Source organism: Semicossyphus pulcher, unplaced genomic scaffold (assembly GCF_022749685.1).
Source record: "Semicossyphus pulcher isolate SPU_LCO1_2020_fin unplaced genomic scaffold, fSemPul1.0.p SCAF_7, whole genome shotgun sequence".
Taxonomy (NCBI): domain Eukaryota; kingdom Metazoa; phylum Chordata; class Actinopteri; order Labriformes; family Labridae; genus Semicossyphus; species Semicossyphus pulcher.
Genome location: NW_027211748.1, coordinates 22,034,354 through 22,056,193, shown reverse-complemented (window position 1 = coordinate 22,056,193; position 21,840 = coordinate 22,034,354). Strand labels below are relative to the sequence as shown.

At 42.1% G+C, this 21,840-nt stretch overlaps 1 protein-coding gene across 1 annotated transcript in view; it reads left to right on the top strand.

The window, feature by feature from the left end:
- LOC138611287 (sodium channel protein type 2 subunit alpha-like) overlaps positions 1-21,840 on the top strand; it is a 39,539-nt gene that overhangs the window by 4,237 nt on the left and 13,462 nt on the right. Inside the window, exons 4-16 of the mRNA XM_069684295.1 lie at positions 1,731-1,859; positions 3,560-3,651; positions 3,772-4,014; positions 4,109-4,172; positions 10,453-10,594; positions 11,511-11,708; positions 11,805-11,987; positions 12,075-12,446; positions 12,580-12,709; positions 13,295-13,533; positions 14,364-14,537; positions 14,709-15,065; positions 18,751-19,161. Coding sequence (XP_069540396.1) covers positions 1,731-1,859; positions 3,560-3,651; positions 3,772-4,014; positions 4,109-4,172; positions 10,453-10,594; positions 11,511-11,708; positions 11,805-11,987; positions 12,075-12,446; positions 12,580-12,709; positions 13,295-13,533; positions 14,364-14,537; positions 14,709-15,065; positions 18,751-19,161 — 2,734 coding nt within the window. The remainder of the gene's footprint in view (positions 1-1,730; positions 1,860-3,559; positions 3,652-3,771; positions 4,015-4,108; positions 4,173-10,452; positions 10,595-11,510; positions 11,709-11,804; positions 11,988-12,074; positions 12,447-12,579; positions 12,710-13,294; positions 13,534-14,363; positions 14,538-14,708; positions 15,066-18,750; positions 19,162-21,840) is intronic.

Genomic DNA, 21,840 nt, shown 5'->3' with positions numbered 1-21,840 from the left:
ACTTTGAAATTAAACTGTGCTTCATGTGTTCTAATGTGGGGCTTTGCTGGGTTTGTTGTTTCGTCAGTGATGAGTGAAGAATCAGTTCACATGTAAGTATATGATGCATGTAATATTTCCTGCAGGCAGAACCCCCCTGTGGGCATGACAAAAGAAAGCATGTGGTGTGGAAAATTGCCGCTTAAATGTCTTCAGATATATTGTGATCAATGACTGCATATAAAGATGGACGACGCTTCTCCATCGACTCTCGTACTTATTTGAAGCCAAAATACCCCTGAGGTTGGCACTGCCATCTTGCGCTGGTGACGTCTTTTGGAGCCAGAGTCTGCGCAGTAGAGATTGGCGAATGGAGCCACGGTAACAATGTCCCGTCCTTTCAGCTAACCAAAACACACATTTAACATACCGAAAAACACGGCGAAGATCCTGCACGTCAGTGTAACTTACAGCAGAACAGCTTCTTGTGTTGGTCTGAGGTTAACGTTCACAGATATGGAAACTTCAATGACTGTAGTGATTCTTTTAGTTACGTCTTCTCTCGCCATTCCTCCTCTACTCTGCTAATCCGGAACAGATCGGCTGCAGGAGCCGTATTGGTCAACAGAGCTGTCAATCATCCTTTTTACAGCATCAAATAAATACTTGGACGTAAATTATAAGAACTAACTATAATGACAGAAACCATGTTTGAGAAAAATTTATTTGACGTGTATTTTGATTTTATAGTTTGACTCATGTCCCATCTGTTAACATGGAGGAGGCGGGCTTTATGACCTATACCGCAGCCAGTCAGCAGGGGGCGATAGAGAGGGTTTGGCTTCACTTTTAGGGAGCTGACATGTCGTCCCATCTTTTTATACAGTCTATGATTGTGATGTGCATGACATGAAAGATGTGGCAAACTTGTTCTCATCGTCACTGGTTCACAGGCATCTTGAGCATGCAGCATGAAAAAAATGCTTTTAATTTATTGATTAACTTTTGCATCTTTAAATAAAATCCTCCATAATAAATGTTTAACAAGAAACAGTTCAGTTCTTGTCACAAGAGTAAGGTAAGAAGATTGATACCACTCTTGTAGCTACATGATAAATATGAAGCTACAACAAAGCACCTGATTAGCTTAGCTTAGCTTGAAGTTGCTAACCTGGCTCTATGAAAAGCTAACAAAATTGATGCTTGGAACATAAAACCCCAACTGATCATTTTTACACTTTACAGTTTTTGTTAGAAGTAACATATGAGATGTGAACATGTGAGCTAAAGAGGTGTTAGCATACAGATGTAATTTGTAACTTGGCTAGATGTTGCCCCTCGTTTCCAGTCTTTACGCAAAGCTAAGCTCAGCTAGCTAACCATACTGTTGCTTAAATTTCGTGCGGTGGCGGACCTGAGATAAAAGACTGTTACATGTGAAAGAAATTTAAATATTAGTGAACCAATTTTTACTGCATTGGAAAAACGATGATATATGTGCAAATTTGTATTGTTTATATGCATGTTGTTGTGAATCTTGCACAGCTAAAGTTCTATTTAATTCGACAAAAGAATTTTAAAAGACATAATTGAAATAATCGGTTGCTATAAGTGATCTGCATTGGATTCATCATGGGCTGAGAGTGCTTGCAACTTGTTGATTCTTTAATTTTCCATGCTATGCCTTGCAGTTTGTTACTTTTTATTGTTCATTTAAATGCTTGAATCCATTTTGTCCGCCTATTTCTCAGGTATACTTTCACTGGCATTTACACTTTCGAGTCGGCCATAAAGATATTTGCGAGAGGATTCTGCACAGTGCCGTTCACCTTCCTGAGAGATCCATGGAACTGGTTGGACTTCTCCGTCATTGTCATGGCGTAAGTAACAATATCATTACAACATACGCATTAACAATCACTCTCGCCTGGCATTTACTTTACATTGTACAGAGGGTCTGTGAGGCAACTACCAGCAACACATCCAATTTAAAAGGTCCTTAATTTAGTTTTTGTACGGACTGTAATGAGGGGCAAAAAGGTGTTCCTGATGTCTGTATTTTTCAATAATGTCAAAGCGAACATCGTCGGTCAGTCTTTCTGAATGGTGATTTGAAACACCGTGAACGATAAGCCTATTGTTGAGGTCAAAGGTATGTGTGCCATGACTCAATACCCATGATGCAGGCTGCAGATTAGACAGGTGACCTCTCGATGCATTAATGCTGCACCGTTCTGGCCCAATCATCCTGATAGGATGTCTGCTTTGTTTGAAAACAGCCAGACAAAATCCTTTTCCACTGCGTGTAGACACACCGAAAGCTGCCATTACCTGCAGCGATTAATTTGTTTTTCATTCATTATGGTTCAGTCGGCTAATTCAGCGGCCATTTCTTCTCTCAGGTACTAAGCACATGCTATTCTGCTGTTTAAACAGTTTAAACTGTACTGATTCTGATCAGTTAGTCACAGCATTCTGAGGTCTGCTTTTTCTATATAACAGACCGTTGCTATGAAGAAATTTCAGCTCTACTCACACAGAAAGAAGTCCGGTAGATTTGATGTCGGTCTGTTTACAGAGGGGGAAAAAAGAAAAGAGACAAAACAGCAGAGAGAAAGAAAGAAAACAGAAATATAATCATTGTTAAATTAATAAAATAATTTCCAAATCAATATTTTCTTTCACATAATTGATTTTTGTGAGTAAAAAGCCGTGTAATAAGGGGGATAATGTACAGTGAGGAGGTTGTTATAGCTGAGGAACCCCTTCAGGGTCAGGGGTCCATTCTGCAATAACCTGCTCACTGTACTTTATCCCTTACTTATATGTTAACATGAAACTCTATGCTGTCTGTGGGGTGTTTTAGCATCTTTTAGCTCATTGTTTTGTTTCTCAGGCTGCAACTTTACTGTTTTGTTTCCCTATCGGCACTATGAGTGCTAATTGTATCGTTTTTCGGCAGCAGCAGTTAGCTGTTTTGGTGAAAATGCTTTTAAAAAACACAGAACACCATGTTCCCTGACTAAACAGCAGACATACAACGTCGGGGACTAGCTAAAGAACACAGTGAAGCCTTTAGTAATGTAACAACCAGATATATCCCTCGAGAGTTGGTGGGGAGAAAAAAAACAAAACAAAAGAATGAATGCATAAAGGATTCGTCAGCTGAACAGAAACACGACTCCTAATGAATTCTTGTCTTGTGTCAAAAAAATGAATGAAACCAAGATGCTAAGCCATAAAAAATGTATAAGAAACCTAAAATGCATTTGGTTTAAATTAATTCCTTAAGGGGCAGTGGTCTAGCTCAGGTGGGAGAGCAGACACCTCATGTACAGAGGCTACAGTCCTTGATGCACTTAACGCAGGTTCGCCTCCCGGTCTGCTGATCATTTGCTGCATGTCATCCGACACTTTGTACTCCCCACATTTCCTGTCCCTCTACAGCTGTCCTATCAAATAAAGGCAAAAGCCAAAAAAAAGATGTTTAAACTGTTGAAAATGTCTATCATCTATAACTTACTCTGATCTGTAATACATAGTTTGAATCCCCTGCTGAGGATCTTTCATTAAATTCCAGATATGTGACGGAGTTTATAGACCTCGGAAACGTCTCAGCTTTAAGAACCTTCAGAGTACTACGAGCACTGAAAACCATCTCAGTCATCCCAGGTAAGCTCAAACCTCTGGCCATGTGTCTGTGTCTCCTCTCTTGTTTACGATCATGTCTGAATCTCCTTGTCCCACATTAACCGAAAATAAGTACCATATTGTCTCCTCTCCTCCTTCAAGGTCTGAAGACCATCGTCGGCGCTTTGATCCAGTCTGTGAGGAAGCTGGCGGACGTGATGATCCTGACCGTCTTCTGTCTCAGCGTGTTCGCCCTCATCGGCCTGCAGCTCTTCATGGGGCTGCTCCGACAGAAGTGCATCCGCAGCCTGGCGCACTGCATCAACTCCTCCTACAGCGCCAACGAGTCCTTCATCTGCAACAACCGAACCTGGAGCTCCAGGGCCGACTTCCTCGGCAGCGAAGGTCAGCCAAAGGGGCATCCTTTCACTCGTGTACAATGCTCTGAATACTCTCCAGTGTCATTAACATTTATGGGTTTTTTTCCTTCTTTTCTTAGATAATTTTTACAAAGTTGAAGGAGCAAAGGATGCCTTAATATGTGGATATGGAAGTGATGCAGGGTAAGTGAGAGCTTGTCCTGCTTTCGGCTTGTTAATCATCTGCAGGCCATTACATAATATCTAAATGTTTAGCGTCTAATGGCCGTTGATCCCATGCATGTCATGTGCATAATTGGATACTGCAGCTTGAGCATCAGGCTTGGCACATGCAGTTTTCACATACAACAATGGATGCCATGCTTTAGGCTTCACGTTTAGATGTGTGGCGTAATGTACAGATGAATGATCCGTCAGGGGAGGGGGTGGTTTAGCGTGAGAGAGGCTGTACACAAGACGACATGTGGTGTGGATAATCACCCCGGCCTCACTGGAACCCTTTACTGAGAAACATGGAGTTGCCAGCTGGAGAGAGACGGGGGGGTCTTTGGAGATTTCATCATCTCGAAAGCTCTATGACATGATCAGGTTACCCGGCGCGGAGCGCAGATACTGCACTGAAGTCTTCAAGCAGGTCCTCAGTTTGTGTCTTTGTGATAAAACTTTGATTCTAAAACATTACGGGAGACATCGAGTTGGACTTTGTTCCCAATCAAAGGCACAGCGTGAAACCATCCAAATATTGCTACTCAGCCTACGCACTGAATAATCCTATAAATCCAAATGCTTTTGAAACAAGCACAACGGGATGAACCTGCCCATGCCAGGCCCAGTTCAAGGGTTATAGTGAACTAAATACCCATCTGTGTGAGTCCAAAATCCTGCAGCTTCAACAAATGGCTTCCATTAGATGCTCTGGTTAATGATACAAGATAATGGATGAGAGCAAATGGCATTACGCTTTAATGGGGAAGTTTTATGTAGATATTTTCTTTCCTGTCTTTTGCTCCAGAAAACAGTTACATATCTCGAGTCTCTTCAGATTCTTTGTCTTGGTACATGTGTGGTTCTACTGACCAATTTACATTGACCTGCTATTCACAGTTCTCTGTAAAAAGCCTGCGGTGTATTAGTCAACAACATGAATGAAACACCCACAAACCCACACACAGGCAAATTAAGATTAATACAATGATTAAATGCAGGTATACCTACCAACTCACAACTCTATATAGAGGCATGTTCCATCCCTTACTCATGGACCACCTTGGGACCTTAAAGTATAATATATATTTGATCGTCAATGGCAAAAGAAAAATCATTCTTTGATCCTTAATTCATCTGTGAAGCGGTCATTCCATGGGTGAAGCAAAGAACCCCCATTAAAAAATGTAAAATGCATCTGTCCTTCAAAAACAATCCAAGGCACTCAGGGTCAAAAAACTATTTTTTTGTCTTCATTTATTACACTATTACTATTACATCACTTACATTTTCTATTCCAAAAAAAAAGGTCCCATAGGGTCCACCAGAAGAAGATGGACTTATAAAACCTCTAACATGTTTTATTCACACAACACATGTAACAAAAATGGAAAATAACCCACTTAACCTCCTGCTTCACTGCCTTACCAAATGTTAGCTAGCATAAATGTTAGCTAGCACCCATGTTAGCCTAGCTTCTTCTTTTAACAAACGCATTAAAACAGAGAAAAAACATATTCATAGAGCCTTTATACATATAATATATTATACTATAATGTATTTATATACCATTACTCTGCTGCTTTGTGACCCTCCCGGTTTATTACAATTACGAGGTTCAAATTTCATGGGCACAATGGGCTAACGTTAGTGGAGTTACTTTCTCGCTACCTAAGGGTTAGCCATAACAGACAAGCAGACATTTAGCATTCACTGATAAAATCAGTTGCAAATAATTTGATTCAAGCTTACCTTGTGTTAAAATTCTCATACTAAAGAAACAGAGGCAGTTTGAAGAGAAAAGTTAAAATAGAAAACACAGCTATTAGCCTAGGTTAGCCAAAATGGTGTTAATTTCTTTGAGGACAGTAGCTCTAATCTTCGCTAACTTGCAATTCAGTGCAACAAACAGAGAAGATATTTATTTTAGATCGAATATTGAGCCTCTTTATAACATGTTCTTTGGTTTAGGGGTCTGGGGTCCCTTAAATAATCTTTTTATAATAGGTTTTAAAAATGTATGAGACAGCTTTGCTATGGGATTAAGCTAATATTGGTATTAACAATTTACTGGGTTAATTTACTGCTCCTAGATTTACTACAGCGATTTACTGGAGTCAAAGTATGGACACAGTGGAGGAATATAAACATTTATTATTGGCATCAACCTGCAGGCAACCCTTTAGTCTTTAATCTCAAAAACACTGGACCTTAATCTCCCAAGAAGTAAAATCTGATTCAGTGATTTGTGTTCAAGTCAAAGCTAAAAGAGGATATGTTTGAGGGCATTCATCGGGAAATTACATCATTATACTCCCGTAAATAGTAGGCTAGGTCAGTAAGACTTGTACGAAGCTGACCTTCCCAGCTGTCCCAATGTTTACCTACCAGTCACTGCAAGTGGATTGTTTGAGATTTTCTTTCCCCTTGTTTTTGTTTCCGCCTTTTGTGGAGCTTACGGCGCACTGTGATCCACCTTCAGCTTCATTCAGTTTAAATGCTTAATGGGGGGCTTTATGGCTGTTCTGAAATTAATGGAACAAAACAAATCAGTCATTTTGTCTCACTTTAATTTTAACTTTCATTGTGATCACCAAGAAAATCGTATTAATGATTTCTTTGTGGTTAGATTTATGTTGATTGAGAGACAGAATGACGCAGGTTTATGTGAGACCTGCCATGTTAAAGGTTAAAGTAACCATAAGGTAGCTTATGCTTCTGTTGGCCAAATGATTGAGGCTGCCTTTTAGCTTCTGTGAGATTTTAGAGGGAACTTTCTGAGGCTGGCTGTGGAGACGGGCAAGATATTAAGCAGGTCAGGACTGAGGACGTAAAACATAGAGGATGCTTAATCTTTTGAGTGTATTCCAACAAGTAATCCCTGAGTAGATTTCCAAATTAAAGCTTTGGATACGTTATGATGGCACACACAGTCACACACATGCATGCACACAAACACACAAGTGGACACACATGCACACACATATTCACATGATATTTTCAGCCTGGATGGTTAACAAGTTTGTGATAAATGATTCGCTCAAAGGACCAAGCTGCTTCTCATCGCGCCTACTGTCGAGTTCAGGCAAGCGCTGATCCCCTCACATCTTAAAGCCACTGTGCATCAAGGATTATGACTTTCAACTCTTGCCCTTGACCGCACTGATGTGGGCATGGAAACCCACCGCCTCAGCCACACTGCAATTGGCAGATGTTCCTCTGTTGTTGTGTTACACAAACTGCAGGATATAGATGGTGCACTCTCAAGGCTTATACACACAGATAATATAAACATGTGAGGAAAGAGCTTTTAAAAAGCACCAAGGCACTCTGGACTGTGTTTATTTGGTTGCATGCAAAGAATTGTAAAATAGGAAGGGCCGTCCTGTACTATTTTACAGTTTTTGCTACTTAACTATTTTTTAAACTTTGAATTCTATGTTGACTTTTTTCAAGCACATGCTGTCATTGTTAGATTTTTTAATGTATTTTTTCCAGCATTTCACGAAGCCGAGCAAAATGAATAAATAAATTAGGAAACTCTTGCTTAGAACTTGCTTAAGTTCTGTTATTCATCCTGCAAGCACGTCCTCTGTGGCCCTAAGCTTCAAAATATAACATTACATAAGATCAGATAATTTTTGTGATTCCCCATTTGGGTGAAATTTACCAGTTGCAACAGCTCAAAAAGTCAGCGAAATAGTTTATATAATAGTATAGATAATGCAATAATAATAATGATAATATATTATATACATTATGTACACCTTTTAGTCATTTATAGAAATATATTGATATGAATTAGGTAGAATGCCAGTCACCCAGTTCATTTTAATATGCTAAGTATTACCATATTATAAGGAACGTTTCTGTTTAAAAATAGTCTTACACTCACAGTAAGAGCTGCTACCATAGCAACGCTGAACTTTGTAACTTTCTTAAAATGAGCTAAGCTAGCTGTTATTACTCGCATTAAAATGAGCTAAGCTATCTGTTATTACTCACATTAAAATGAGCTAAGCTAGCTGTTATTACTCGCATTAAAATTAGTTAAGCTAGCTGTTATTACTCACATTAAAATGCGCTAAGCTAGCTGTTATTACTCACATTAAAATGAGCTAAGCTAGCTGTTATTACTCACATTAAAATGCGCTAAGCTAGCTGTTATTACTCACATTAAAATGAGCTAAGCTAGCTGTTATTACACACATTAAAATGCGCTAAGCTAGCTGTTATTACTCACATTAAAATAAGCTAAGCTAGCTGTTTGTACTCACAACAGATGTAAACAGATAGACTTCAAATTAACTGGACTTATTTCGGCAGTTTGATATGATTAGAGTTAGTCCTCAGGATTGTGTGATTAGAGCTGAATCCCTAGCAACGGTCTGTTCTTCATTGCAACAGTCTGTTATTGAGAAATAGCAGACCTTGAATGCCTTAATTAACCAATCAGAATCAAGTATTTCACACAGCCTTGTAATAATAGACTACATTACAGTGCAATGACAATACTTGTATTACTAATGACTATACAAACTAGTGCACTTTGATGTAAACAGAAAAAGCACTGCTATGATTCAGATCTTGTACAAAGTGTACCCTGTGGATGTTGATGTCTATGTGGGGGCTGATCAGATCCCTCAGCGATCGTGTGGCGTAGCTGCTCTCCTTGAGGAGCTCTAACTCAGGATTAACTCCTGTAGGATAAATCTCCAGGGCAGTTACTACAGAAACCTCAGGGACATCAGCCGAACAGGTGACTTGTTTTTACAGCAGCCTGTGACTGCAGGAGACGTCTCACACTTATAGATGTTTCAGTGACAGCATTAGCCAGCAGAGTGTGAAAATGATAGGCATCATTAATCTTAGATGTAGGAGTAAATTTGTGCACGTTAGGCCTAACACAAGCACCGAGGAATTAATATAAAGCTTTTGTTAACTACTCAGTTAATTAAATAGAGCAACGCCTACGAGCTAGTTCAGACAGGCAACTTGAGAAGCACTTTCATACTTGGTATGCATCATTCTCCACAACCACTTTACAAACACTTCCTCAAAATTTGGCGCTCTATTTAAGCTGCAAGATTTCCGGTCTCTCCCTCTGCTCTGTCATTGCCTCCGCTGCCCTGCACCAGTACTGCGCTCATACTATCAGCCCCACCACCACCCCAGCATCCACATGCAGGCTCCAGCTAGGGGGGGTTAAGATATTATCTCATCGCACCTCAAATTTCTGCATGTAAAATAAATCTGTCTGGAGTGATGAGGGCGGAGTCTAGACGCCAAACACAAGCTATGTTCTGCTGCTGCAATAAACAGTTCAAACTATTACAAACGTGAGTTTTCTGGCTGAACTAAATTAATTGAAACTTGCAGCATGCAGAAACTTGGATGTTGATCCAACACAGTGGAAGGTTACATTAAAAACAACTGGATCAATCTCATACCTTGTGTTTATGCATTATATACATTTAGTTGTTCTTTTTACATTCACAAAAAGTTTCCGTGAACACAACAAGAGAACACCTTTATTACCTGCACGTCTCGTGTGTTCGGATTTTGTCATACTGAGTAAAAGAGGCAAACAGATCTGTGGCAGGTTGAGCAGCGCAGCAGAGGGAAGGAACAGCCTGACAGGAAGATGTCGCTGGCCTCACGCAGCCTCCTCTGTCCTCGTGCTGGATATTAGCGAGCGCTCCCGCTCAGCTGGCCGCTTGGTGAGATGTACAGCTGTTCTCACAGCAGCGCTCGGCCGCCCAGCTGTTTCCCAGCCATTACGAAATTATTCTGCTCCCTGATTGACGTGGAAGCCCAGCTTGTTCTCAGCTGCCGGACTTAAATATTTGCTGTAATGCCACTATGCTGACAATGAAGATCAGAGAGGGAGGCATGGAGCTGAAATTTGTATTTTATGTTATTTATTTCATTTGCGCTGCAATTTGAAATCCATCTGGCTCAGCGTAATCCCTTTTGCTCCAGTGCTTTTTAGTGCTCCTGCTGGGAACGAATTTCAAGTGCCCTCTTCAGTTGAAATAATGGTGTTGATAGCAGTGTATGTACTTACTGCCTCATCCGCCTCTCCCCACTGTGGGGTCAAAGGTTACAGGGCTACATGTTGATACAGGGGATGTTTTTAACTCTAGTGAAGCGGCCTGCACGCTACCACAGCTGCCTTTGATTTAATTGTGCACAGCCTTTGTTTATCAGTGTTGTCCCATACTCATCTCTCCTCTGCCTTTCACCGTGTGTGTTACAGGAAGTGTCCTGATGGATTTGACTGCCTCAAAGTGGGGAGGAACCCAAACTATGGCTACACCAGTTTTGATACCTTCGGCTGGGCTTTCCTGGCCCTCTTCAGACTCATGACACAGGACTACTGGGAAAAACTCTTTCACCAGGTGCATTTGTTATATCTTATTTTTGATCTGCCTGTCATTATTTGCTGTGCCCTTTAAATTATAAACCCTATTTTCTAATTCTCAAAAACACAGTTTTATTCAATAGTAAATTGACTGTAACACTTTTCTAGTCTTCTGATCACTCAAAGCGCTTTTACACTACATGTCACATTCACCCTTTCACACACACACTCGCACACTGATGGAAAAGGGCCAATCTCCAATCAGATCTATGCCCATATGGGTCAGATGCTTGCTGACCCTATTGATTTTCCTGCCAGCCTCATTTTTTCTTTCCTAGTATTCTGGGAACACATAAATATCCTCAATCAAATAGCATTCTTGTAGCTGTTTAATGGGAACTATAATGTGAACAGAATGTTAAAACTGAACCTAATATTTAGCAATCTAGAGAGTGAGGTACATTTAATGTGAAATGAGTGTCGTATTCACAAACCCACAGAGAAATATCATCAGACTCTGCAGTTACCTTCAGCTGTTTGGAGGGATTCAGTGTCTTTAAGCCCAATGGTTTGATTTCATGGTGCAGTATTGTTCAAAAATCTCTTTTTTTATATAAGGAGGCAGTGTACGGAGGATGCGCCATTCATAGTTTTGGTGACGCAAACAGAAAATCCTCCGCAGACCAGCCCGTCTCATTTCAGTTCGGCTTTAACGGTCTGCTCTGGTTCGCCTTCAAAATGGGACAGCCTTCGACGCGCTGCTGTGACGCAATCGGCCTTCAAATATGTCCTGTACAGAACGCAGCCCCTGGATTGGAACACAGCTTTTGAAACTACTGACTAAAATATTTTCCATCACAGCCTCTAATTATGAAAAACCTACAAAAACATGACTCAAAACAAGCATTATTTTCCATTAACGTGACTGAAATTGTTCTGGTTTCATCTCTCAGACGCTGCGCTCAGCAGGGAAGACATACATGGTTTTCTTTGTGCTGGTAATCTTCCTGGGCTCCTTCTACCTGGTCAACCTCATCCTGGCTGTGGTGGCCATGGCGTATGAGGAGCAGAATCAGGCAACCATCGCAGAGGCCTGGCAGAAGGAGAGGGAGTTTCAGCTGGCTATGGAGCACCTTCGCAGGGAGCAAAGGGTAGGTGTAAGACTATGAGTTAGCAAGGATTTTCAGGAGTTCATGTGTGCTTTTTACCGATAAAGTGATATCCTCTTTTTTTCCGTCTTTGTGAAGTTGGCAGTAAAAAGACAAGCACAGGAGACGGACTCCGTGTTGTCCCCGGAGATGTCTCCGTTCTGTCTGAAGGCAGGAAGCATACGTCGAAGCAGCAGCAGAAGAAGAAGATCGCACAGGACGCTGTCGGAGGAAACAGGAGAGGAAGCAGCTGAGGAGTTTGACCCGTTGGATGAGCCAATGGTACATGAGCTGTCCAAACGTTTCTCCCAGTCTTTTATGTAGTCATTATAAGCTATAGTAGCTAATGCATCCTCTGTTTCTCTGCAGCCTCCGCTGTCTCCCCTTCCAGCCCACCCTCTGCTGGCCACGCTCTCCTCTCACCCCCTCAGCACCCGCAGAGGAAGCCAAATCAGCATCTTCAGCTCCTTCCGGGCGCGCAACAACTCGGAGGCTGACTTTGGGGATGACGAGTACAGCATTCATGGGGACGCCTTCAGGAGTCGCGCCAGTTCAACAGCAACACCCTGGAAGAGAAGGACGGGCAGCGTGCGGAGTCACTGCTCCCAAATCTTCACCACAAACCTCAACATCAACGGACGGCTCAACATCTCCCTGGACCAGAATGGAGTCACCACCACGGGACTTCACACTCCTAACTACCTGCCTGCTTACAGCATGGAGAGAGTCAGGGAAGACACAGTGAGTGAAAGAGAGGCTTTAGTTACATGTACTCTAAAACTCTATAACTGATCAACCTTAAGTCACAGCCCCCTTAAATAGGTTTAGATTAAAGGCTTGTGTTTAATTTTTATGTGTGTTTTGTGTCGACCAGAAGCCCATCGGTGCAGAGGAAACAGTTCCCAAACTGATCCTCCAGCCCTCTCCGACTGTGACCGAGCCTCCTCCAGTGGCCAGAAAAAGAGGGCTGAGCTCGGTCAGCTTTCTCAGTGATGCCATGGAGGGTGAGTCCTTATTTACATTAAAGGAAAAGTTTGACTTTTTGGGCTAATATACTTGTATTTGCTTTCTTGCCAAGTGAAACATGAGAAAAGAGAAAACATTCTCATGTCTGTAAGCTAGAGGCTTTCTATAAATACTCTACAAAGGGTAAAGACGACCGAATGTAGTTTGACAAGCGGTTATGTGCCGGATTATTTCTTGGCCAGAGCAGTAACCTCCTGGACTCGTCAGGTAACCCTCTGGTAAAACTACAACTTGATTTTTTTACATTTTGTACTGGTTTTTGGGATCATACCAACAAGATGTAATGAGTTAATTGGTAAAATCAGTTGTTTCCCCTGTTTCCAGTCTTAATGCTAAGCTAAGCTAACCAACTGCTGGCTGTAGCTTCATATTTACTGTACAGACATGAGAGTGGGATCTCATGTTTTCCTGTTACAGACTGAAGCGATCATGAAGCTCTTGACGCTCTGGCTCCAGGTTTTGGTCACTGGTGTTTGAAAAGAAAGAAAAAAACAAGCACTGGTTTTCTAAAAGGGGAAATTTCACAACGGCCCTGCTGATTGATGGTTCTTGTGTTTTTGCAGAGCTGCAGGAGTCGAGGCAGAAGTGCCATCCCTGCTGGTTATCATTCGCCAAGAAGTACCTGATCTGGGACTGCTCCCCCTGGTGGCTGAAGATTAAGGAGTGGGTGAAGTTCATGGTGATGGATCCTTTCCTGGATCTGGGCATCACCATATGCATTGTGCTGAACACCCTCTTCATGGCCATGGAGCACTACCCCATGACTGAGGAGTTCAACACCATGCTGTCAGTGGGAAATCTGGTAAGAGGGTTTTGATAACAGGAGGTGGGCTGGTTTCCAGCATTTGACTCACTTTCTCCCAAGCTGTGTGAATAGCAGGGAGTGTTAGGCAGCTTGGGTTTTATATCCAGGGCAGGACTCACAGTTCAGGTTATTTGTGATTATCTTTGGTAAGAGGGAATTTTGTAGCTAAAGGGGTGACTGACTTTACATTTTCCAGGGTAAACATTTCAAGTGAGTGACACATATGACTGTTAAAGAAAGCAGGATGATTTTTGTTAACAAGACTAGGTCAAAACCGAGTATGTGGCTGACCACATCAGGTCAATGTGCCCTTTTGTAGTGAATGTGTAGCAAGGACTGTCCTTATGAGGCCGATGACAACGCGTGTGAAAGCAGGTGCGCGCTGCAGGTGTAGGTGAGGACAGCGGAGGAGCAGCGGAGGAGCAGCCCCGCCTACTCCACGAGCAAAGTATCCAGAGCCGTGTAGACAGAGAGTCGTGTCAGTGGAGGTCCGAAATGCTCCATGATCTGCCATTGCGATGTCGCAACTCTCTCTCTCTCTCGACGGCTCTGAAAGTACCGTCACTAACTTGCTCAGTCAGTCAGTCAGTCAGATACAGACCCGTGTGTAGGGCTGACCCCGGCGGTCAGCCAAAAACCCCCTCTTAAGCATGTACAGGACAAAATCAGCAAAGACATAAGAGGTACGGCTTTGTCCACTGGGGGCGCCAAAATCAAAACAAACCAAAAGTTCCCCACAGGAGCTTTGAATATTATTCCAATTGAAGATGAAACATTTAACTTTTTCCACCTCTTACTCTTTCTCTGTCGCTCTTTGTCTTCTCCAGGTGTTCACAGGGATCTTTACAGCTGAGATGGTGCTGAAGCTGATTGCTATGGACCCCTACTACTACTTTCAACAGGGCTGGAATATCTTTGATGGTGTCATTGTTTGCCTCAGTCTGATGGAGTTGGGTCTCTCCAATGTCGAGGGGCTGTCCGTCCTGAGATCCTTCAGACTGGTAACAGAAATCTTTAAATTAACTCTCACTCATTTACAGTTTTTAGATGCCAAATGCCAAATACAAAACTTAAAGCTGATGGATGTATAAGAATCAGAAATAAAACTTAGACACTCAGTTTCTTGCTAATATAAACATCATTTGATTTATCCACTTTTTTCTCTTCCTCAGCTGCGAGTTTTCAAGCTGGCTAAATCCTGGCCCACTCTCAACACTCTCATCAAGATCATCGGTAACTCTGTGGGCGCCCTGGGGAACCTGACGCTGGTGCTGGCCATCATCGTCTTCATCTTCGCCGTGGTGGGCATGCAGCTGTTTGGGAAGAACTACCAGGACTACGTGTGTAAGATCTCCATCGACTGCCAGCTGCCTCGCTGGCACATGAAGGACTTCTTCCACTCCTTCCTCATCGTGTTCAGGGTGCTGTGCGGCGAGTGGATCGAGACCATGTGGGATTGTATGGAAGTGGCCGGGCAGCCCCTCTGTATCCTGGTGTTCATGTTGGTCATGGTCATAGGGAACTTAGTGGTGAGTTCTTTTTACTACTACATTTTTAATGATTAAAATTTCTGTCAACAAATGGACCAAAGCCTGATGTAACTTAATCCACACAGACCTCATTTGTTGTCCTACAAAAAGTGAGCCACACTTTTTCACTGTGTGACATTTTTATTCATTACAATCAGTTTATCTTTTATCAGATAAAACTTGCAAGCTTAAAGTAATAATCTCAAATAAATGTCTGTCAAGTCCCTATCAATCACTGAATGAGGTAACACAATGGTGATTGAGCCTGTGGCCCACTGATGAAAGCCTTTGCATTTGCAGTATTACAGACTGGGTGTCTGTGGTGACCTTTGCAGAAAAAAATCACAAGCGGCGCCCAGTTAGTGACGCGTTTTCCATCAGCCAGCAGTGGTTGGTCTGTCAGAGAGGGTAGGCGGAGCTAAGTGGCTGCTTTTCCGGTCTCTGCAAGTGTTGCAAGTAAACAGTAATCTACTATGGCTGAACAAACAAAGAAAAGATGGATGACTACAGATACAACTTCTAAAATAAGTGAAAATCAAAAGAAAAAGAAACAAACTCGACGCTCAGATGAAGGCAAACAGTCTAAAAGGAAAGCGACCGTCAGCGAGGAAAATCAAGAGTTACAACCGGAGCCAACCGTGGACGTCACACATGCAGCATCTGGGAAGTGTGCTCCCGCAATTACCGTTTACCACCACAGTTGCCGCCAAAGAGAACGAAACTGAGATCTTCGAGATTACAACTTTAAATACTCACATAGCAAAAATACATGCTAGCAGAAAAGCTGCAGCTAAAATGTCCTATATTTAATCCTGCCAGTGTAACGTTTGTAAAAAACGCAGGAGATTTTTCAGCCGTGGATTAAAAAAATTAAAATTAAAAAATTCATTATTCATGTCTAAGGGGAAACATTTGGCTCAGGGCTGAGAGCCAAAGATAGGCTTGGGTTATTTAAAGATACCGACAGTCATTTTTGGTCTTTTTATTGGATTTGTCAGCAATAACATAAATACAGGATATTCCCAACCTTATCCTTTAACAGTATATAAAAACAGGAAGTCTGCCTAGAGAGAAATCCAATTGGATGTCAATGCAACCAACTGTAACTGCTTTCAAATCCAGATGATGATGTCATGAGTAATCAGGGATTACGTTGCACCAATGACGAGTGGTGGCTCCATATCATCGGGACGGGATCAGTCGTCGGTGGCTCGTCATGATGCATTTTTGCAAAGTCAGATATCTGTGCATCTACAATGGTTCGTGCATATGTACATCAGCGCTATTGAACACTAGCCACTGATAATGTGGTTCTGTTACAGCATCATGCTAACAGTCTTGCAGATTAGCATTAGCAGTCTTCAAACCGATCATGTCTGGACGACATATAAGCCATCTGTTGTCTCTGAGTATGTATTATCTGCACATGCTATTGTGCAAACTGAATCCATATCACATGCTCTGTGCAAGGGCGGCTTTGCTGCAGCTTCATGTCCAACAGGGCTGAGTGTTTGATCCACTGCTAATGAACTAAGCCTGATGGGTTAGATTGTGACCTAAGGACTGCAGAAAGGATCAGCCGAGGTAACAGCGTGAGCTCCAGCCATTCAGCAGGTGTTTAGTTTCACACAGCGTACAGTTGCATGCAGCTGTTTCTGTAAAATATGATTAATCTATGTGACAGCTCTCATTCTCTGCCATAACAAGGAGATGTATATTCACACCCATATGGTGAGCAGCTGCCCAGATGTGTCCTGTAAGCTAACGTTCATGAGAACAGATAAAGAAACCCCGGCCGTCGCTACGTTGATTCTGGTCAGTGTGCTTTTCTTTGAACGTGGTGTCATTTTAGTGCAGATTCTTTAAATGTATATAATCACACGCTGTCGTGTCGGCTGACTGAGAAAAAACCTTTTTTCATTTTATTCTAATAATCATGTTTTGTTTCTCCCTAATCCATTTTCAGGATTTCTTTTCATTTGCCTTTTGCTGGTCTGACCCTCGAGTGTTATGCAAGTGTAGACGAGAATCATTGTGTCTTTGTGGTGATTCCATCTCATGCTGCAATGTGAGCATCATCTGAATCATAGTTATTCAGCTCTGTCACCTACCTCGTTTAAAAACCCATTCAGGCTGTAAAAGAATAGAAAAAAGCTTTAAGTTTGGAGCTGCTGTTGGATATTATTCGAACACCTGCTCCCAGCATGCCGTCTGTTCCCTCTGCCTTTAAATGCTTGTTTGGTCCCTATTCAATCCTATGCCCTGAAATGAATTCGATTAACTCTGAATATTTGCCTGATCGATGGCTGACTTAGTTTTTATGCAAAGTTATAGATGTTGATTTTTAAAGGTCCAGTGTCTCTGAAAAAGAAACAAGTCTCGGTCAAAACCTGGTATCTGGCTGACCGCATCAGAGCAATGTGCGCTTTTGTGGCCAATGTGTTACATGGACAGCGGAGGAGCAGCCCCGCCTACTCCCTGAACAAAGTATCCAGAGCCATGTAGACAGAGAGTCGTGTCAGTGGAGGTCCAATATGCTCCATGATCTGCCATTGGGATGTTGCAACTCTCTCTCTCTACGGCTCTGAAAGTCACTCACGTGTAGGGCTGACCCTGGTGGTCAGCCAAAAAGTAATATAATATTCATAGTTATGTTTCCATTGGTGTAAAATCACCTGAAAATAAAAATCATTGTAATTTTGCATTCAAGTGTTATCTACTATGGCTGAACAAACAAAGAAAAGATCAATGACCGTTTATCGCTACTGGTGCCGCCAAAGAGAACAAAACTGAGACCTTCCAGATTACAACTACACTATGATCTGTGCCATGAAGCAAAAGCTTGACAGGAGTAACTAACTGCAAATTCACATGTCTCACTCCAACACTATATATTTTAAAATATCTTTACCCTGCTTGTTTAACACCAGTTTACGTTATCAGGATCTTTAAAACACACTTTGTAGCTTTAGATACTCATTAACTCCTGAAGCAATGAGGTGAAAGGACTTAAGAGCATGAAGCAGTTTCTCCCTCTTTCTGGATGTAGACGCCTTCAGTGACTCCGCCGCCCTGTCGGTGCAAAGAGCAGATCGCAGCAGTGCTCCTTATAGAGTTTAATGGACAGAAACCTCCTCCACACATGAATCGTGGGAAAGCTGTTTATCCAAGGGATTATCCAGGATGCTTAGGGGCGAGAAGGTCGTAGGGCATTCATCACTAATCATCTGCTCATGCTCCCCATCGCTGACTGGCTCAGTGGCTAAAGATGATCCTTAACAACCGTGCACAGCACACATGCACGCAGTCAGCACGCGCGCACACACAGGCACACAAACGCGGTGCTGTGCAGACATGTGCTTGATGCTGCTGCTCTCTAAGCTAGTAGACAGATTACTTGGGAGTTTCATGTTTGGAAACTTGAGTTCAGTGTAGCTGAAAACAGCTGAAGCCATATGCAGAAATGGGTGGAATATCCTCCTCAATCTACAATGCCGGATTTACCAGTGTTGACAAAATATGCAGGATGTCATGTCATGCATTAAGGGCACTTATATAAAAGAGTACAGGCTCAACTGTGCACTGATTTATAAGGAAAATGTTGGCATAAGCACAGTGTTAATACTCCATCATTTTCAGGCTAAATGTCTATAAAGTGATGAGACTGTTACATTTGTGCCGACAGGTGCTGAATCTCTTCCTGGCCCTGCTGCTCAGCTCCTTCAGCTCCGACAACCTCTCTGCTCCAGACGAAGACGGCGACCTGAACAACATCCAGATCGCCATCGCCCGCATCAACAGCGGCGTCTCGTGGCTCGTCACCAACATCGGCAACCTCTTCAACCGCAGCCTGAAGCGCCAGAAGCAGAAGGACAAGGAGGTCAGTCTGGTCGTCAACACAGTTGGAAATCACGTGGAGAGCAATGGAGGCGTATTTGGACGCTACGGAGAGAAGTACATCACGCCAGAGGAGGACAGCTACATGACAAACCCCAACCTGACTGTAATTGTTCCCATCGCACCGGGAGAGTCCGATGTGGAGTTTCTGGAGGAGGAGGAGATTTCTGAGTCATCGGAGGACGAAGACAACAAGCCGGTGAGTTTTTGACCTCCTGAACCCTCATGTTTACTGCTGTTGTGATCATGGACCATTGTTTTATCTTAGCTTGTCAAATAACCATATTTATTAACTTTAAAGAGTAAAATCAAACTTCATCACTAGCTGATTTGTTGTATTTGGGTTAAAATCCTTGAACATTTTGCACCTTAATGGAGATGCTGCTCAGTACATGTCAAGCAGGTGTTTAGCCTTTGACTTGCGATGGCTTCATCTGTTACATCACTGCTGTTGGTGAAGGCAGAAACAACACAGTCAGAGATCTGATTTGTGCCCTCCATGTGTTTGACATAAATAAGTGTAGGTATGAGACTCTAAATTAACCTAGATTATGAATGTCTAAGTTGTTTCTATGCTTCCTGCTTTTGAAGGTGAGAAGTGTAAGTTGAGAGGAGTGAGGGGTTGGTAATCGCTACGTTATACAGTCTGTGCCTGTGGCCAGACTGTACGCTGGTTCATTTGGTAGTTAATTGTGAGTGTTTTTGTCCCAAATAATGAATTTCTATTTGTTGTGCTAGCAGGCTGGAGTTGTTTAATTATCAGACTAAAGAAGCAAAGAGAGCTTGTGGAACATACAGAACTAGCTTGCTCGCACACAACTTAGGGAGAGTAAGCAGCAGGTTGACAAAACAAAGCCGGCTACTACAGAACAGCTCTTCTCATTATTCTGGCTCAAGATGTTCTCTGCGGGGGAAAGCCATCAGCGATCTTCCATCCACAGCCACAACAAATAAATTAACATATGAGATACGCTGATGAGCAACAAGCCAGGTATGATGAGCATAAACACAGATACCTGCTAATTAGTGCTAACATATGAATATGGATCACTCAAAATGTCTGTGAAGGTTCTCAGTCATCCAGGTCATGGTAATTCTAAGCTTAATCCAAAAGGCAACTGGACCTGGTTGAAGTTCTTGAAGAAGTTTCACCTCTCATCTGAAAGGCTTCTTCAGTTCAAAACTGACTGGTGGATAGAATCAAAATAAAACACTCAAAACGTAACAGACTGCTTCACGTTATTTAGAGCAATAAACTGCACAGAAAGATTATTATTCCCATATTTGCATGAACATTTTCAAAACGCACCAACAACACAAACATGGCAGAAAGGTTACATTCAGTGACTGAATCAGTTGAGGTGACACATAGCAGACAGCAAGCATCACCTACCTGTAAGCCTTAATATGATTAAAACAGCTGAGTCATATAAAAATGTGCCCACGTACGGTTGTCATGAATAAAAAAAGGAGCTCTTTGTATCAGGCTGTAAACTTGTTTGATTCAGATGTTAAGTTGGGCTTTTTAATATTGGGCCTAATGGGGATTGGCTCACTTTTGGAGACAGCCTCAAGTGGACACTCAAGGAACTGCAGGTTTTTGCACTTCAGCTTGTTCCTACCTGGCACGGCCGCCAACAGGGGGGGACAAACAGGTATGATGTCCTGGGCCCTCTAATTGTAAGAATACTTGATCTAAAATATATATTTAAGACATATATTCATCATTTGTGAGACTCATAAAAGCTGGATAATTTAGAATTTTACAATTTTCCATGAATGAGTGATGGTCAACAATTTTCTCTCACCTATTATATAAAAATAAAGGCTCGCTATTAAATCACTAAGATTGTGACCATCATTTTAGTTATTTGTTTGTGTGCACAGTTCATAGACAGGCTGCATGTTGGATAGGCTTTTATTTTCATTCATTTTATTTCTGACACTGATAGCAAAAAACATTACCAACACACAGGTGTCTGATTTCGCATAAGAAATACACATTCATTTTGGATGTATTGTGTTGATGTTGCTGGGCGCTGTCCGGTGCTGCTGGGTGCTGAAGCCTTTCACCTTGACACGTGAAACTTGTTTGTCCTTTCCTGTAGTCGGTTGTTTTTAGCTTTTAGCTATTTTAATGAATAATCTTAAGACAAATACAGTTACAAACAACATATCGAATGTGCTGTGTACCAGTTATTGAAAAAACAAACTTGCATATAAAGTAACTAGCATAAATGTTTATGCTAATACTCAGTGTTTCTATTCTTAATTTAAAGCTTCACTTACATTGTTGTCATAGTATCAACAGTACAAATGTGTGAAGAAAATGTTCAAAAGTTGAGATGATGGCACCAGCAGGAGGATGTACATCATTTAAACAGCAGGTTGCTTTTTGGCTGCGTGCCCGAGATGTTTCCAGAAAATGTTCTAGAAAGTTCCTTCAAAGCTTCATCAGTTAAATTTTGTGTTTGTTTTCACTCAGTTGAAATAACATCCTCCAGACAGAATCTAATCAGTCCCTAGTCCTCACATTCTGATTCGTCGTTGCTCATGTCACTCAGAGGTGAGAGCGCAGTGTAGGGGGAGGAACGTAGGCGGCAGTGGAGGTGGGGGTGGGGGTGGGCTGTGAAGGGGGTGGCAGTGTGGAAGCTTTCCGGACACATAAGCTGTTAATCTGTCAGGCAGACAAGGTGAACCCTGATGGAGGCTACTGTCCTGCTGAGACAAATGTATCTCAGGAATCCAGATGTTTGATCTCAGTCGGAGTTATTAAGAGTTAACGTGCAGCGAACATCTGCCAGATCTCCTCAGAGACGTCTCATCAGAAAGTTCTACGCAGGAAAGATGGCCAAGCTGACTTACCGTCGCACTGTCA